This window comes from Choloepus didactylus, chromosome 20 (genome assembly GCF_015220235.1).
Source record: "Choloepus didactylus isolate mChoDid1 chromosome 20, mChoDid1.pri, whole genome shotgun sequence".
Lineage (NCBI taxonomy): Eukaryota > Metazoa > Chordata > Mammalia > Pilosa > Megalonychidae > Choloepus > Choloepus didactylus.
Genome location: NC_051326.1, coordinates 61752271 through 61772360, shown reverse-complemented (window position 1 = coordinate 61772360; position 20090 = coordinate 61752271). Strand labels below are relative to the sequence as shown.

Sequence of the window (20090 nt, the reverse complement as noted above, 5' to 3'; positions counted from 1 at the left end):
CAAGGACATTTGTGGCTGGTTAATAACCACAGACTAGTTTATTAAATCATCAGTCAATTGGCTGCAGCTGTGACTGATTACATCAATGAAGGGCATGTCTTTCACATTAAGAGAATGCCATCAGCTGGATTTAATCCAATCAGTTGAAGACTTTTAAGTGAGACAGATAGAGGACCTTCACTTCTTCTTCAGCTAACCAGCAAAGCACTTCCTGAGGAGTTCATCAAAGTCACCAGTTCATTTCCTGAGGAGTTCATCAAACATGTTGATTGAAGTTGCCAGTTCCCTGCCTGAGGAGTTCATCAGACACCTTCATTAGAGTTGCCAGTTTGCTGTCTGCCCTACAGAATTTGGACTCACATATACCCACAGTTGTGTGAGACACTTTTATACAATCATACATTTATAGATATCTCTTGTTGATTCTGTTTCCCTAGAGAACCCCAATGAATGCAGGGTGGATTGTACGGTGTTTAAGTAAAACTGTTTAAAAAATAAACAGAGATAAAAGTGCTGGAGAAAATGTGGAGAGAGGGATGTACCTATTCCCTGTTGGGAGGGAGGTAGAATGGCAGAGCCCAGCTGGAGGGCAGTGTGGTGGTTCCAAAGGAAGCTGATTATGGGTTTACCATATGGCCCTGCGACCCTGTTATTCGGTGTGTGCTTGGAAGAACTGAGAGCAAGAAGATCAGTGGACATTGCGCACTGGTGTTTATGTCAGCAGAATTCACAGTTCACAATGGATGGAGGTGGCCTAAGGGTACATCAACAGATAAACGGAAGGGTGAACAGTGGTATATACATACAATGGAATACTGAATGGCAACAAAAAAAAAAAAAAAAAAAAAGGAAGTTGTGATGTATGCAACAAGGTGAATGGATTTTGAGGGCAGTAGATTTAGAGAAATAAGCCAAAATTGAAAAGACACATTATAACACCTCACTAATATGGACTAAGTATAATGTGCAAACACTGAGAATTGAATCTGAGAGCACAGGTTATAAGAGGAAGGCTTAGAGTAAAGGTTCCTAGAGTGTAAGCTCTTACAGCACTCACATCAGTTCATGAGTTGCAATGGTTGTCTCTAAATTCTGAGATGCTGAGGTGTTTGTGTATAACCTGGTTGGGCCTTGGAACACTGGGTACCTGTGTGACACCTGAGACTCAGAGCCAGAGTTTAGCAGCTATGAATGTCAGCAATGCCCCATACAGCAAATGTTAAAGAAGCTGAAAAAGAGATCAGACTTCAATTAGAGATATGAAGGAAACAGACTTGATTAGAACCAAGATAAAGAAGACTAGAGGGAAATGGATGATACTGTGTTTTAAAACCACAACTTCTGTGTGAGACCAAAGGGAAAGATGTTTACTTGGTGCAAAATCTCTACGTTCTGTAGCAAGCTATATAAGTTAACTTGAATGGTTACTTTATTCAAACACCATAATTACATGGAACCTTGAATAGGGGGTGAGATCTGGTTAGATTGTACAGGTTAACATGAAACCCTGATACATCCCAGAGTAATCTGGGCAGAGAATGAAAAGTATTTGCTAAGCCCCATTGAGTGCCTGGAGAAAATGTGGAAATATTAAACTTCCCCACCTGCGGAATTCCTTTTATTCTCACAAACATTGGGGACTACCATTTTCGGATGCCAAGTCCTTGATCTTGGGGCTTGCCCTTATGAAACTTGTTACTGCAGAGAGGCTAAGCCTACTTAAAATTGTGCCCGAGTCACACCCAGAGAACCTCTTTTGTTGCTCAAATGTGGCATGTGTCTCTCAAAGCCAATTCAGCAGGTAAACTCATGGCCCTCCCCACTATGTGGGACATGACTACCAGTCAGTGTAAATTTCCTTGGTAACATGGGATGTGACTCCTGGGGATGAGCCTGGACCTGGAATTGTGGGATTGAGAAAGCCTTCCTGACCAAAAGAGGGAAGAGAAATGAAACAAAATAAAGTTTCAGTAGCTAAGAGATTTCAAATGGCATTGAGAAATCATCCTGGAGGTTATCCTTATGTATTATATAGATATCCTTTTTTAGTTTTTAGTGTATTAGTATAGATAGAAGGAAATACCTGAAACTGTTGAACTGCAATCTAGTATCCTTGATTCTTGAAGATGATGTGTAACTATATAGCTTATACAGTGTGACTGTGTGTTTGTGAAAACCTTGTGGCTCACACTCCCCTTATCCAGTGTATGGACAGATGAGTACAAAAAACGGGGACAAAAAGTAAATGAATAATGGCGGTGGGGGGGAAGAGTATGAGATATTTTGGGTGTTCTTTTTTACTGTTACTTTTATTTTTTATTCTTATTTTTAGTTTTATCTATTTTTGAGTAATTAAAATGTTCAAAAAATTGTGGTGATGAACGCACAACTATATGATGATACTGTGAACAATTGATTGTACACTTTTTTAAAATTAAGTTTTATTGAAATATATTCACATACCATACAAACATCCATGGTACACAATCAACTGTTCACAGTACGATCATATAGAAATAAAGGCAAACACTATAATGCCTCACCAGTATGGACTAAGTACAATGTGTAAACTCCGAACTGAATCTTAGAACATAGCCTAACGTGGACATGATTATTGTAATAGCCCCTAGATTGTAAGCTCTTACAGCAGTCAACTCTATTCCTGAGTTGTAATGTTCTTCTCTAAACTTTGAGATGCGATCTGTTAGTGTATAACCTGATTGGTCTCTGGAACAGTGTGTATCTCTGAGACACCTGAAACTCAGAGCTAGAGCTTGGCAGATATGAATGTCAGTATTAGTGCATACAGCAACTGTTTAAAAAAAAAAAGCTGAAAAAGATCCCAGACTTCAGTTAGTGATGTGAATGAAGCAGCTCTGGTTAAGACTAGGGCAAACCAGGCCAAAGGGTAAAGGTTGAAACTGACTGTGTTTTAAAACTTTAACTTTCATGTGAGACCAAGGGAAGAGATGTCTATTTGGGGCAGGATCTATATTTTCTAAACAGTATAAATCCCAGAGTCAGCATTTTAAAATATTAAAATGTATAGTGTGCAACAAGGGTACAAGACAAAGAAACGAGAAATGGCCTATCCAAAGGAAGAGGATAAAAATCCAGAAAACTCCAGCAAAGAAGACCAGAATGTGGACATAAGAAACAAAGTCTTAAAAAAAAAATCTTAAAAATGCTCAAGAAGCAGAGACATGAATGGACATTTGCAAACTGTTGTTCATGGAGACAGTAATCATGATTTGCAATGGGTGGAGGTGACCTAAGGGTACACAGACTGAGGAACAGGATGGTGAACTGTGGCGTATGCATACAATGGAATATTGACCAACTACGAACAGGAGTGAAGCTGTGAGACACACAACGAGGTGAATGGATCCTGTACACAGTATTTGAGTGACAGAGATTTTCTTGAGCTTCCACCCTTCTCTCCAAAAGGACTGCCCAAAGCAACCCTCCCTGGCTTTTATGGGGACTTGTCTTGTCCTGAGCTTGTGCTTGGTAGTTGTTTTGCAGTTTCCCTGTTTACAGGAGTTTGAATGTCCCCTCTGTCTCCTGGGATACAGACGTCCTTCTCTTGGTGTTTGAAGGCGGCAGACCTTTGCCCCAGGGTGTCCACCTCTGAGGTTTCTTACACTCCTTCCAGTGTCTCAAGCTGCCTTCGCCTGGACAGATTCTGGGAGGGAAGGCAGACTGGGGAGGGGCTTCCCAAGTCAGTCCTTCCAAGCCCCCAAAGGGCCAGGGACCCATGAAGAGGCCACAGACTGTCCCCAAACCACCCCGCGGAGAGGTCAGGAAGGGCACCAGAAGCTTCTTCCATGGCTCCCCAAAGCTCAGCTTTCTTGACCTGCCCCGCAAATGCAGCCCCGAGGAAGCATCTCTCCTTCCCCTCCCTAGCCCTTGTCTGGGTGGGTTGGAACATGGCCTCCCTTAGATCGACCCCAGAGATCCAAAATTGCTGATCAGAAGCCGCGATCGGCAATTGGCCATGCCCACCCCAGTCTTGGGGAAGAGGATTTATACATCCCTGTTCTGAGCTGGCCGTGGCTGGACCCCACATGGCCTGGGAGTGAGGATGGGAGCAGCAGCTGCTATGTGGAGAGCAACTGACTGTTCTTTACTGTACTTTCTCAGCCTCCCTGGATGCTGTGCGGTGTTCACTGGCCTCTGGAGTTCCCAAATAGTTGCTTCAGACAGTTCCTGCTTGTTTAATCATTGCTCTGGCAGAGGGACTGAGCCCCAGAGCTCTCTCCTTCACCATCTTCCCACAATCCACAGTGATGACACTGCATTTTAGCTGTAGGTTCATTTGTCTATCTCCTCTGCTAGACCCCAAGCTCCGTGTGGTCAAGGGCTACATTTTTTTGTTCACTTTTCATCAGTTACATCTCCTGGCTGGTTATTGGGTACTCAAGCACACAGTGGAAACCCAATAAAAACCCAGTAAACATTTGTTAAATGGGTAGGCTGATGAATACCCACACAAATATCTCCTCCATCACTACCCAAGGAGGAAAGCAAAACTCTCTTCCATAGACTGTGCCCATGGAGGGCTGCCATATACTTTTGTCTTCTGGGCACCCTCTTCCTACAATTATCTTTGGAGCATGGCACCCTCACCCAATGCTTAAGGCACTTGAACCCAGAGTCCCAGAGCAGGTGGACAAATCCTCAGCACTTATAGCCTTGTTAAGAGTTGGCTCACCCACGTTCACAACTGTGTCCTCCTTAGACTGACGTCCTTCCCCTGGGCAATCTCAGCTCCGAAGTCTGGAGGAAATAGAGTTCTTCCCGTGACCTTGCTGGATGAGATTGCTGATGGCTCCCAGCGGATTCCTGAGGCCCCTGAGCTGGAACTTCTCTGTTTCCAGAATTGCCTGTCTCTTTGCACCTCAGCCATGAAGACTTCTCTGGAGCAGCTCATCCCTCAAATATTTTTTTTTGGTTTTTCTAAAGTACCTTCCTGTCATTTCCAGCATCTCATTTACAAGCTTCCCAAAGGGTGTTTCCCAGAACAGGTGCCAGGAGCAGCTGGGAGGAAGAGCCCTGTGGCCACAGCAGCTGGGAAGCAGTCATGGCTCACCGTCCTCCTGGAGAGTCATGAAAAGCTCCGGATGTCCTGCCATGAAGAATTCTGCCCAAGACTTCTGATCCGAATGGCATAGTTTGCTTAATCCAGGATGTTCCTCTACACCACACACATACATGGCAGAGAGAGACAAAATATTGTAGAGAAAACAGGACACAACCCAGCTGAGGCACAAACATCTCAGTGAGCCAGGAATGGGGAGGAACACCGAGCAGGGGCAGGGCTGGCCTCCAGCTGGGAGACGGCCAGTGGATGGTAAGAGGGGCCCCTCATGAGCAGGGGCTGCCCGCCAAGTAGCCACTCAGGTCCTGCAGATGCTCCCATGTTCCACAGAACCCACGTTGGGGCTGGTGGCCTTTGTGCCTGCCTTGCACGGCAGCCTTGCAGCCATTGGACCCAGGAATCCACGCCTGTCCAGCACATTCCTGCCTCACTAAACATTACCCTCCCAGGACGCACGTTTTTCCCTGGGTAAAACACTGTTGGCTCATGTAAAGGCCAACTACAAGACCCCTGATGAGGGATTCTTCCCCCTCTCTCTTTCAAGTCTCCCCATCTCCCCTCGCCCACTCTTATCGGTGGAATCATGTCCCCAAAAAGATACGTTGAAGATGTATTTCTGGAGTGGGGTGCAGAGTGGGCCCCCATGCTCACAACCCTGGGGTCCCCATAGGACAGGAGACGGCCACGAGGAGACAGGCAGGGGTGGAGCAACACAGCCAAGCCCAGGGACCCCAGGGCTGCTGGAGAGGGAGGAGGGAGCCCCGGAGCCTGCAGCAGGAGTGAGGCCGGCTGGCACCGGGACCTCGGACGTCCAGCTTCGAGAGTGTGCTCCGGCCGGCACCGGGACCTCCAGTGTGGTCTCCAGAGCTGGGAGTCAGTGTCTGTGTTACCACCAGCCAGTCTGCGTTAACTTGGCCACTGAGATGCCCGCCTTCCGCTCCCTCCTCTAACCTGGAAGGCAGCCTGACCCCTTCACCACCCCAGGGACACCCATGATGTGTTTTTGGACTTTGTCCTCCACGATTCTCTCCCATTTCAACACTCCCAGTACCCCAAGTGAAGCTGGAATTCCAGGCTTCCTCAGAGCTTCTCACTGCTTCTACTCTCTAACTGCCTCCTTGCTTTCCTTCTCTCTGTCTCAGAAACGAAGGCACTTCCAGGGGATCTGCTCCCAGTGCTGCTCCCTTCCTCTCCTTACTACCGTATCTATCCACCTGGATTTCTCTCTGTATGCACCTGACACTCAAAACCACCTCATTGGCTCCCTCGCTCCTCACATTTGCAAATGCGCAGGAGTTTTGAGGCCCTGTGCTTTAAAGCTGACTCAGGGAAGTGCGTGGGTGGTTGGGTTTGTTTTGTGTCCACTGTATTTGGGTGTGTTGGCTGTGGATGTGACGGTGGGTGAAGCACAGACTTTGATTACTAAAAACAGCCTTCCATTTTGTTTTCACTCACTGACTTGACTTTATGGCCAAATATTTCATGTCCTCTCTTAAACCGATCAAGGTTGCCCATTTCAGCCCTGAATCCAATTGAATTGCTGACTTCTGCTTGTAGGGAAATTATTTGAAACTCTGTAAGACTCCCACACCTATACCAAAATGCAGGCGCTTTTCTAAATAATACTGAATGTTCTGTTTGGCTATTTCAGAAATTACTGTTAATGCATTCACTATAAATTTACCTTTTTTAATGCATTTTTATTTAATTATTGTGCTTAGCTGAAATTTTCAAGTTGGTTTTCATCTTCCTCTCTAATTTTATCCTCCTGTTTGGTAAAATTTGTTTAATATCTTAGAGGAATTTTTAAGTAAATATTTATATATTTGTGCATAAATGTATAAAACCCCTCTTCCTTTAAATAAAGTCACATGGATGTGAACATACATGTGAACATACATGTATGATGCTACTTAGCCAAGTACTATGCAAATCTTAATGTGCAAATATTAACAGTGCAAAACAAATTTGCTCACTATAGCAGTAATGCAAAGGGAGAAAAACACATCGAGTAAAATAAATTCCAGCAGCACCATAAATCCGTCCTGTCTGGAACTGAGCGCATCTTCCCCACCTGACTCCTTATCCCGCCCCAGCCCCCACCTCCCTCCCTCTCACTTTCTGCAATTCCATTGCCACTTCCCCGGCTGCCCGAACACCTGCTTCAGGGGAGCCTCACAGCCCCCGCACCTTTCACCTCCACCCACTCGCCACCGTGGCGCCCCACATACCTCAAAACCAGGTGCCAAACCCTTCCGTCTTTCCGCCACATGGAAAACCCCTCCACCCCGGAGCAAGGGTCTGGGTCAGTCACAGAACTCCTTAAAGAACCAAATTCCACAAGGCCAGAGTCCTCCGAGAGGCACCTCATTCTCAGGGTCGCCGAGGAACGCAGATAGGAGAGTGCCCTGTCCTGGGACCTGGCAGGGCCCAGGCACCGCCCCATGGGGAACGGCCCCAGTTGCCGTGTGACTGGACCGGCCCCGGGGAGTGCAGCGCTGGGTAGCTGGTTGTAAAAGGCGTCCCTCAGTGTGGCTCCATCCATCTCCATCTGGTAGCATCTGAAGAGTTGGATCCGTACGTCCAGTGGCCGAGCCTTGTCCTCCACCAGGCACAGTCTCTGGAACGGAAGCAAGTCAGACCAGATGAGCTACCCCATGGGGACACTCGGTTCCCTTTCTCCAGAGCTGCTCTGATGCCAAACTTCTGTGAAGTCTATCGGTGAAAATGTTGCATCTGGAATCAGACAGACAGACAAGATGTTCTCTTCTCTGACATCTGCCAGCAGGAGCTACTGGGCAAATCCCTTGACTTCATCACTGCTGGGCCTGCTAACAGTCAGAAGATAAAGGGCAGGGGCAGGCAGTGGTGGCAAAAGAGCAGCTGAAACACATGGGGTTTTTACCATGCACTCGATAAAATTCTTGGTCTTCCCATCTGTAAAGTCAGGCTAAGGAGACCTATTTCAGAGCATTTTCGGGTAAAACCCGGCATACATGTGCATCACCCAGCACGGAGCACATGCACAGTTGATGGTGGTTTTCATTATTATTTCTCAGTGTCCTCATTATCAGCACAGCAGGATCATCCTTTGCAGGTGCAGTTTCATTTCTTGAGCTGGGAATTAATGACATGGTCTTCTAGTGGGTAAGTCAGTCTCCCGACTGCCTCGTGGCCTCTGCAAATGCTGATGACACCAGGTTCTAGTCTTGTTTCCCAGGATTCTGGGAGACCCAGGGAAGTCAGGCTTTGTGGTGGCCGGGGTCACACACCCAAGTGCATGCCTCAGGTCCGCTACTTACTGGCCTCAGTTTCCCCATCCATAGACTGGGATGAATGATGGCATCTGCCCCATAGGGATCTTGTGAGGATCCAACGAGATCATGAAATCTTCAAACACCTGGTGGGCAGGCACCATAGATATTACCATTTGACATAAAGGAAGCTGGTGTTTCCAGAAGTGAGATAATTTGTCCCAAGTTAAATGACTAGACACTGGCAGGTCTATCTGGATTCAGCCAGCTCATTCCGTCCTGTCACCCTCCAACCTCTTGTGCTGGGCAGACAGGCTGAGGTGGGGGCTGCGCGCCTTGCTCGTCTTTGTTTCCCTGTAGCATCTAGGCCCATGTTTTACACATTGCAGATGTCCCTTAAGCCATAGCTGACTGAGTAACAAATAAATGAATGAATGCATGAATAAAAATAAACTAAGAAAGGTGACACTCATTGAGTGAATAGGGTGTTCAACATCATCAACAGTCAAGAAAAGTAGGAGAAAAAGAATGAAGAAAAAAACCCAAAAAGCATTGTATTTGCATCCCTGCAGGTCATCAGGGGCTTCTGAGAGAGTGGGGGGGGGGGGGGCCTAGGGAATGAGAGGGAGGCTAGAAAGGGAAGGAGTAGGAGTAGACCAGTGATTTAGAGGCTATTCCTGTAAAAGGAAAATGTAAGACCTATAACTAGAGGAGAGCAAGTCAAGAGAAGAATTGTTTTTGTTTTTATAAAACAGGATAAACCTGACTATGTTTGTAGAAAAAGAAGATTAACTCCCATACAGACATGAGAGATGAAGATTTCTGAAAAGTAAAGTGATCATTGCAAAAATGAAGTCCCAGAAGAGATAAAAAGGTTTGGGTCTAGAGCAGAGTTTTTCAGTCTCTGGGTTGCAAGCCAGTATTTTTGGAACAGGATGGGATGGAAAGGCATGGAAATGATTGGAATGCTTCACATATTAAGAGACTGTTGTTTCGGGCACGTGTATGTGTGCCTGTCTGTACTGGGCCATCATATAGAACACAGGCTTTGCTGTGCATCGTGGTCAAATGTTTTTAGATCCCTGAACAGGCGAATTGGTGAAGACGTCAGGTTCAGGGTCTCGATGGCAAGCTCGCCAGGCTGCGGCAGTTATGCCAGAGGCCCGCCCTGCCCTGCCATGCTCAGGCCCCCAAGTCTGGCTTCACTCTTCCCTTTTTCTTCCCCCAGGGAAATCTCTTCAGGACTCAGCTGCTCCCGGCCAGGCACCTTTCCAGGACCCAGGCACAAAGGGGGCCCGGAGCCCACACACGGTCTTGACATCTGGTAAGAACCACCCCCGGCACTTCACAACTCCTTCCATGACCGAGTCCTTTCTTCCCATCCATTCCACAGGCCGCTTTCTTCTTGTGGAGCTGGACACTCACGTGCTCTCCATGGCAGTGGCCTGAACACCCCACCCCAGCCCCTCTGGCCCAGCCTCGGCACCCACCCGGTACTCGCCCTCATCCCCAGCCACGTCCTCCTGGCTCCAGATGGCACCGGCCTGTCCGACCCACCCAGGGGAACCGTGTCCCAAGGAGTCCCAGGAGAGGGTGTGCACCACCCCAAGCAGACTCCGCTGTGGCGGGACACAGAGTTTCCTGTGAGGCGTTCCCGGTCACGACGCAACAAGAGCCCTGGGAGATGGGTGAAGAGAGCCTTGAGCACCTGCTAAATGCACCTGTTCACGCTCAGGTCAGGCTGTTGTTTGCCCACCATCTCCCACGCCACAGGCAGCCCTGCTGGCTGGTTCTCACTCCAGACTTTTGGTTCCTAAATGTGGCTTCTCTTAAAACAAAAGAAGGCAAGACGCAGGGCAAGATGGCGGATTGGTGGGCTGTATGTTTTAGTTACTCCTCCAGGAAAGTAGGTAGAAAGCCAGGAACTGCGTGGACTGGACACCACAGAGCAATCTGACTTTGGGCATACTTCATACAACACTCATGAGCACGTCGAACTGCTGAGATCAGTGAAATCTGTAAGTTTTTGTGGCCAGGGGACCCACGCCCCTCCCTGCCAGGCTCAGTCCCGTGGGAGGAGGGGCTGTCAGCTCCCGGAAGGGGAAGGGAGAACTGCAGTGGCAGCTCTTATCGGAAACTCATTCTACTGATCCAAACTCCATCCATAGATAGACTGAGACCAGACACCAGACAATCTGAGAGCAGCCAGCCCAGCAGAGAGGAGACACGCATAGCAAAAAACAGCAAAGAAAAACTCCAAAATAAAAGCGGAGGACTTTTGGAGTTCTCGTGAATATAGGGGAAGGGCAGAGCTCAGGCCCTGAGGCTCATATGCAAATCCCGAAGAAAAACTGATCTCTCTGCCCCCTGGATCTTTCCTTAATGGCCCTAATTTCTAAAACAATTACTCTAAGAAGCCCAATACAGAAAGCCTCAAAGACTTGCAATTTGGGCAGGCCAAGAGCAGAATTAAGAGAGCTCTGAGACAAAAGGCAATAATCCAGTGGCTGAGAAAATTCACTAAACACCACAACTTCCCAAGAAAAGGGGGGTGTCCGCTCACAGCCATCATCCTGGTGGATAGGAAATACTCCTGGCCCATCACCAGCCCCACAGCCCAGAGCTCCCCCAGACAACCCAGTGTGACGGAAGTGCTGTAAATAACAGGCACACTCCACAAAACTGGGCATGGACATTAGCCTTCCCTACACCTCAGCTGGTTGTCCCAGAGTTGGGAAGGTGGAGCAGTGTGAATTAACAAAGCCCCTTCAGCCATCATTTCAGCAGACTGGGAGCCTCCCTACACAGCCCAGCAGCCCAGAACCACCCTGGGGGACAGCACTCACCTGTGACATAGCACAGTCATCCCTCAACAGAGGACTACGGGGTGCACGGCCTGGAAGAGGGACCCACTCGCAAGTCTCAGGAGCCATATGCCAAAACCAAGGACTTGTGGGTCAGTGGCAGAGACAAACTGTGGCAGGACTGAACTGAAGGAATAGACTATTGCAGCAGCTTTAAAACTCCAGGAACACCAGGGAGATTGGATTGTTAGAGCCACCCCCCTTCCCTGACCACCCAGACACATGCCCCATATACAGGGTGGGCAACACCAATTACACACGCAAGCTTGGTACACCAATTGGACCCTACAAGACTCACTCCCCCACACACCACAAAGGAAAAGCAGGGGAGAACTGGCTTGTGGAGAACAGGTGGCTCGTGGATGCCACTTGCTGGTTAGAGAAAGTGTACTCCACGAAGCTGTGGATCTGATAAATTAGAGATAAGGACTTCAATTGGTCTACAAATCCTAAAAGAACCCTATCAAGTTCAGCAAATGCCAAGAGGCCAAAAACAACAGAAAATTATAAAGCAAATGAAAAAATCAGACGATACGGATAACCCAAGCCCAAACACCCAAATCAAAAGATCAGAAGAGACACAGTACATAAAGCAGCTAATCAAAGAACTAAAGATGAACAATGAGACCATAGTATGGGATACAAAGGATAGCAAGAAGACCCTAGAAGAGCATAAAGAAGACATTGCAAGACTAAATTAAAAAATAGATGATCTTATGGAAATTAAAGAAACTGTGGACCAAATGAAAAAGATTCTGGACACTCATAGTACAAGACGAGAGGAAGTTGAACAACGAATCAGTGACCTGGATGATGACAGAATGGAAAATGAAAGCATAAAAGAAAGAATGGGGAAAAAAATCGAAAAAATCGAAACGGACCTCAGGGATATGATAGATGATTTAAAACGTCTGAATATAAGACTCACTGGTGTTCCAGAAGGGGAAGAAAAGGGTAAAGGTCTGGAAAGAGTATTCAAAGAAATTGTTGGGGAAAATTTCCAAATCTTCTAAACACCATAAATACACAAATCATAAATGCCCAGCGAACTCCAAAGAGGATAAATACAAATAAACCCACTCCAAGACATATTCTGAAAAGACTGTCAAATACGGAAGAGAAGGAGCAAGTTCTGAAAGCAGCAAGAGAAAAGCAATTCACACATACAGAGGAAACAGCATAAGACTAACTAGTGACTACTCAGCAGCGACCATGGAGGTGAGAAGGCAGTGGCACGATATATTTAAAATTCTGAGTCAGAAAAATTTCCAACCAAGAATACTTTATCCAGCAACACTCTCCTTCAAATTTTAGGGAGAGCTTAAATTTTTCACAGACAAACAAATGCTGAGAGAATTCGCTAACAAGAGCCCTGACCTACTGGAGATACTAAAGGGATCCCCACAAATAGAGAAACAAAGAAAGGAGAGAGAGACTTGAAGAAAGGTTCAGTACTAAAGAGATTCCGTATGGGTACATTAAAGGATATTAATAGAGAGAGCGGAAAAATATACATGACAAACATAAACAAAAGGATAAGATGGCTGATTCAAGAAATGCCTTCATGGTTATAACGTTGAATGTAAATGGATTAAACTCCCCAGTTAAAAGATATAGATTCGCAGAATGGATTAAAAAATATGAACCATCAATATGCTGCATACAAGAGACTCATCTTAGACACAGGGACACAAAGAAATTGAAAGTGAAAGGATGGAAAAAAATATTTCATGCAAGCTACAGCCAAAAGAAAGCAGGTGTAGCAATATTAATCTCAGATAAAATAGGCTTTAAATGCAGGGATGTTTTGAGAGACAAAGAAGGCCACTACATACTAATAAAAGGGCAATTCAACAAGAAGAAATAACAATCATAAATGTTTATGCACCCAATCAAGGTGACACAAAATACATGAGAGAAACACTGGCAAAACTAAAGGAAGCAATTGATGTTTCCACAATAATTGTGGGAGACTTCAACAAATCACTCTCTCCTATTGAAATATCAACCAGAAGACCAATAAGGAAATTGAAAACCTAAACAATCTGATAAATGAATTAGATTTAACAGACATATATAGAACATTACATCCCAAATCAGCAGTGTACACATACTTCTCTAGTGCTCACGGAACTTTCTCCAGAATAGATCATATGCTGGGACATAAAACAAGCCTCAATAAATTTAAAAAGATTGAAATTATTCAAAGCACATTCTCTGACCAAAATGGAATACAATTAGAAGTCAATAACCATCAGAGACTTAGAAAATTCACAAATACCTGGAGGTTAAACAACACACTCCTAAACAATCAGTGGGTTAAAGAAGAAACAGCAAGAGAAATTGCTAAATATATAGAGACGAATGAAAATGAGAACACAACATACCAAAACCTATGGGATGCAGCAAAAGCAGTACTGAGGGGGAAATTTATAGCACTACACGCATATATTAAAAAGGAAGAAAGAGCCAAAATCAAAGAACTAATGGATCAACTGAAGAAGCTAGAAAATGAATAGCAAACCAATCCTAAACCAAGCAGAAGAAAAGAAATAACAAGGATTAAAGCAGAAATAAATTACATAGAGAACAAAAAAACAATAGAGAGGATAAATATTACCAAAAGTTGGTTCTTTGAGAAGATCAACAAGATTCACAAGCCCCTAGCTAGACTGACAAAATCAAAATGAAAGAAGACCCATACAAACAAAATAAGGAATGAAAAAGGTGACATAACTGCAGATCCTGAAGAAACTTAAAAAATCATAAGAGGATACTATGAACAACTGTATGGCAAGAAACTGGATAATGCAGAGGAAATGGACAATTCCCTGGAAACACATGAACAACCTAGACTGACCAGAGAAGAAACAGAAGACCTCAACCAACCAAACACAAGCAAAGAGATCCAATCAGTCATCAAAAATCTTCCCACAAATAAATGCTCAGGGCCAGATGGCTTCACAGGGGAATTCTACCAAACTTTCCAGAAAGAACTGACACCAATCTTACTCAAAGTCTATCAAAACATTAAAGAAAATGGAACAATACCTAACTCATTTTATGAAGCTAACATCAATCTAACACCAGAACCAGGTAAAGATGCTACAAAAAAGGAAAACTACTGGCCAATCTCCCTAATAAATATAGATGCAAAAATCCTCAACAAAATACTAGCAAATCAAATCCAAAGACACATTAAAAAAATCATACACCATGACCAAGTGGGGTTCATTGCAGGCATGCAAGGATGGTTCAACATAAGAAAATCAATGTATTACAACACATTACCAAATCAAAAGGGAAAAATCAAATGATCATATCAATAGATGCTGAAAAAGCATTCGACAGAATCCAACATCCCTTTTTGATAAAAACACTTCAAAAGGTAGGAATCGAAGGAAACTTCCTCAATATGATAAAGAGCATATATGAAAAACCCACAGCCAGCATAGTACTCAATGGTGAGAGACTGAAAGCCTTCCCTCTAAGATCAGGAACAAGACAAGGATGCCCACTGTCACCACTGTTATTCAACATTGTGCTGGAAGTGCCAGCCACGGCAATCCGGCAAGACAAAGAAATAAAAGACATCCAAATTGGAAAAGAAGAAGTAAAACTGTCATTGTTTGCAGATGATATGATCTTATATCTGGAAAACTCTGAGAAATCAACGACACAGCTACTAGAGCTAATAAACAAATTTAGCAAAGTAGCGGGATACAAGATTAATGCACATAAGTCAGTAATGTTTCTATATGCTAGAAATGAACACACTGAAGAGACACTCAAGAAAAAGATACCATTGTCAATAGCAACTAAAAAGATCAAGTACCTAGGAATAAACTTAACCAAAGATGTAAAAGACCTATACAAAGAAAACTACATAACTACTAAAAGAAATAGAAGGGGACCTTAAAAGATGGAAAAATATTCCATGTTCATGGATAGGAAGGCTAAATGTCATTAAGATGTCAATTCAACCCAAACTCATCTACAGATTCAATGCAATCCCAATCAAAATTCCAACAACCTACTTTGCAGACTTGGAAAAGCTAGTTATCAAATTTATTTGGAAAGGGAAGATGCCTCGAATTGCTAAAGACACTCTAAAAAAGAAAAACGAAGTGGGAGGACTTACACTCCCTGACATTGAAGCTTATTATAAAGCCACAGTTGTCAAAACAGCATGATACTGGCACAAAGATAGACATGTAGATCAATGGAATCGAATTGAGAATTTGGAGATAGACCCCCAGATCTATGGCCGACTGATCTTTGATAAGGCCCCCAAAGTCACTGAACTCGGTCATAATGCTCTGTTCAACAAATGGGGCTGGGAGAGTTGGATATCCATATCCAAAAGAATGAAAGAGGACCCCTACCTCACACCCTACACAAAAATTAACTCCAAGTGGACCTCACACCCTACACAAAAATTAACTCCAAATGGACCAAAGATCTCAATATAAAAGAAAGTACCACAAAACTCCTAGAAGATAATACAGGAAAACTTCTTCAAGACCTTTTATTAGGCGGCCACTTCCTACACTTTACACCCAAAGCACAAGCAACAAAAGAAAAAATAGATAAATAGGAACTCCTCAAGCTGAGAAGTTTCTGTGCCTCAAAGGAATTTCTCAAAAACGTAAAGAGGCAGCCAACTCAATGCGAAAAAATTTTTGGAAACCATGCATCTGACAAAAGACTGATATCTTGCATATATAAAGAAATCCTACAACTCAATGACAATAGTACAAACAGCTCAATTATAAAATGGGCAAAAGATATGAAAAGACAGTTCTCTGAAGAGGAAATACAAATGGCCAAAAAACACATGTAAAAAATGTTTAGCTTCACTAGCTATTAGAGAGATGCAAATTAAGACTTCAATGAGATACCATCTCACACCAATTAGAATGGCTGCCATTAAACAAACAGGAAACTACAAATGCTGGAGGGGATGTGGAGAAATTGGAACTCTCAATCATTGTTGGTGGGACTGTATAATGGTTCAGCCACTCTGGAAGTCAGTCTGGCAGTTCCTTAGAAAACTAGATATAGAGTTACCGTTTGACCCAGCGATTGCACTTCTCGGTATATACCTGGAAGATCGGAAAGCAGTGACACGAACAGATATCTGCACGCCAATGTTCATAGCAGCATTATTCACAATTGCCAAGAGATGGAAACAACCCAAATGTCCTTCAACAGATGAGTGGATAAAGAAAATGTGGTATATACACACGATGGAATACTACACGGCAGTAAGAAGGAACGATCTCATGAAACATATGACAACATGGATGAACCTTGAAGACATAATGTTGAGCGAAATAAGCCAGGCACAAAAAGAGAAATATTATATGCTACCATTAATGTGAACTTTGAAAAATGTAAAACAAATGGTTTATAATGTAGAATGTAGGGGAACGAGCAATAGAGAGCAATTAAGGAAGGGGGAACAATAATCCAAGAAGAACAGATAAGCTATCATGGGTAAATTTAACGTTCTGGGAATGCCCAGGAATGACTATGGTCTGTTAATTTCTGATGGGTATAGTAGGAACAAGTTCACAGAAATGTTGCTATATTAGGTTACTTTCTTGGGGTAGAGCAGGAACATGTTGGAAGTAAAGTAGTTATCTTAGGTTAGTTGTCTTTTTCTTACCCCCTTGTTATGGTCTCTCTGAAATGTTCTTTTATTGTATTTTTTTTTAATTTTTTTTAATTTTTTTAATTTTTCATACAGGTGATTAAAAAAAAAAGTTGAAAAAAAAATAAGGAAAAAAATACGTAGAGCCCCCTTGAGGAGCCTGTGGAGAATGCAGGGGTATTGGCCTACCCCACCTCGATGGTTGCTAACATGGCCACAGACATAGGGGACTGGTGGTTTGATGGGTTGAGCCCTCTACCACAGGATTTACCCTTGGGAAGACTGTTGCTGCAAAGGAGGGGCTAGGCCTCCCTATAATTGTGCCTAAGAGCCTCCTCCCGAGTGCCTCTTTGTTTCTCAGATGTGGCCCTCTGTCTCTACCTAAGCCAACTTGAAAGGTGAAATCACTGCCCTCCCCCCTATGTGGGATCAGACACCTAAGGGAGTGAATCTCCCTGGCAATGTGCAATATGACTCCCGGGGAGGAATGTAGACCTGGCATCGTGGGATGGAGAACACCTTGACCAAAAGGGGGATGTGAAAGGAAATGAAATAAGCTTCAGTGGCAGAGAGATTCCAAAAGGAGCCGAGAGGTCACTCTGGTGGGCACTCTTAATGCACAATTTAGACAACCCTTTTTAGGTTCTAAAGAATTGGGGTAGCTGGTGGTGGATACCTGAAACTATCAAACTACAACCCAGAACCCATGAATCTCGAAGACAGTTGTATAAAAATGTAGCTTATGAGGGGTGACAATGGGATTGGGAAAGCCATAAGGACCACACTCCCCTTTGTCTAGTTTATGGATGGATGAGTAGAAAAATAGGGGAAGGAAACAAACAGACAAAGGTACCCAGTGTTCTTTTTTACTTCAATTGCTCTTTTCACTCTAATTATTATTCTTGTTATTTTTGTGTGTGTGCTAATGAAGGTGTCAGGGATTGATTTGGGTGATGAATGTACCACTGTGTAATGGTACTGTAAACAATCGAAAGTACGATTTGTTTTGTATGACTGCGTGGTATGTGAATATATCTCAATAAAATGAAGATTAAAAAAAAAAAAAAGAATTGGGGTAGCTGGTGGTAGATACCTGAAACTATCAAACTACAACCCAGAACCCATGAATCTCGAAGACAATTGTATAAAAATGTAGCTTATGAGGGGTGACAATGGGATTGGGAAAGCCATAAGGACCACACTCCCCTTTGTATAGTTTATGGATGGATGAGTAGAAAAATAAGGGAAGGAAATAAACAAACAGACAAAGTACCCAGTGTTCTTTTTTACTTCAATTGCTCTTTTTCACTTTAATTATTATTCTTGTTATTTTTGGGTGTGTGCTAATGAAGGTGTCAGGGATTGATTTAGGTAATGAATGTACAACTATGTAATGGTACTGTGAACAATCGAATGTACGATTTGTTTTGTATGACTGCGTGGTATGTGAATATATCTCAATAAAATGAAGATTTAAAAAAAAAAGGAAAAAGACAAGCTACATAATGAGAGAAAATGTTGGAAATCACATTATCTAATAAGTGTTTCATAATCAGAATATATAAATTTATTCTATAATTTGACAACCAAAAGAAAAAATGCAATCAAAAACCTGGTTTAAAAAAAAAAAAAACAACTTGAACAGACCATTCTCCAAAGAAGATACACAAATAACGAAAAAGCACATGAAAAGATGCTCAATATCATTAGCTATTAGGGAAAGACAAATCAAAACCAAAATGAAATTCTGTTTCATGCCCATTACAATGGCTACTATTTAAAAACTGGAAAATTACAAGTGCTGAAGAAGATGTAGAGAAGTAGGAGCTCTCATTCATTGTTGAAGGTAATGTAAAATGGTGCACCCACAGTGGAACACAGATTGGCAGTTACTCAGAAAATTAAGTTTAGAATTACCATATGAATCATTAATCCCACTTCCGCTTATATAGCCAAAAGAATTGAAAGGAGGGCCCCAAATAGATATTTGCACACTGATGTTCAGAGTGGCATTTTCACAATGGCAAAATATGGAAGCACCCCAAATGTCCATCAACTAATGAATGATCCAATGAGATGTAGCACATACATATGACTGAATATTTTTCAGCTGTAAAAGAATGAAATTCTGATACATGTGACAACATAGATGAACACTGAAAACATCATGTTGAGTGAAGTAATCCAGATACAAAAGGACAAATATTGTATGGTCTCATGCATATGAAACAATTAGAATAAACTAATTCATGGATTCAGAGACAAGAATATAGGTTACTAGGGGTGGAGGTAGAGAATGAAGAGTCAATCCTTAAATTGTACAGTTTCTATTCGGTTTGATGGAAAAGTTTTGATAATGAATGTTGGTAGTGGTAGCACAACCTTGAGAATGTAATTAATGGCACTGAATTATGTATTTGAAAGTGGTTAAAAGGGTAAATGTTATCAGATTAAAAACTTAAGAAAATAACCCACAACAAACAAAAAGCATAGAATTGTATAATGCAAACAGTGAACTCTAATGTAAATCATGGACTATAGATACTAGTACATTTAAAAACATATTCTTTCAATGCATCTAATGTACTACACTTATGCAAGGCATTAATAATAGTGTGGTATATGGCAACTCGGTATTTTTTGTTTGAGTTTCCTGTAAATCTACAACATCTCTAATAAAAAAAGATGGTACTTAAAGTAAAAGAATGGATGATATGTGTTCTTGATTCTGTAGATTTATTAATGAGTGAATATAAGGTGTATTGCAATTGTTCCAATTCATGTAAATCATATACAATTATATGAATTAAAAATTAGAATAAACAAAATGAAAGTGTTAGTACCTTATATACCGAATTATAGTGAACTGTTATAGGCCAGCAAGTAGAGAAATGTTCATAGCAATTTGGCCCAATTTCCAGAAATGCAAAACAAACAGATATTTGCACATGTACCCATAACTGTATATATGTGTCCAGTAAAGAGGAATGCATGAGGAATTCATGTGTCTTTAATGTTGGCACCTTGAGAAAAGAGGTACAATTTATATATAATGAGGTGACCTTGGTTATAACGTCTTTACGCAGACCTATAGCGTTTTATATGTAAATAAGAAAGAATGATTTTTAATGCTGTGTTCAAATATTTTCATTACTGAATGAAGAGCATAACCACAGAGTATAAAAAAGTCTGACACAGGGGAGGCCTGCTTCCTA

The 20090-nt window shown here is 42.9% G+C and overlaps 1 protein-coding gene across 1 annotated transcript in view; it reads right to left on the bottom strand.

Annotated features, from left to right (window-relative positions):
- LOC119516503 overlaps positions 1-20090 on the bottom strand; it is a 121458-nt gene that overhangs the window by 38894 nt on the left and 62474 nt on the right. Inside the window, exon 4 of the mRNA XM_037812801.1 lies at positions 7333-7721. Coding sequence (XP_037668729.1) covers positions 7333-7721 — 389 coding nt within the window. The remainder of the gene's footprint in view (positions 1-7332; positions 7722-20090) is intronic.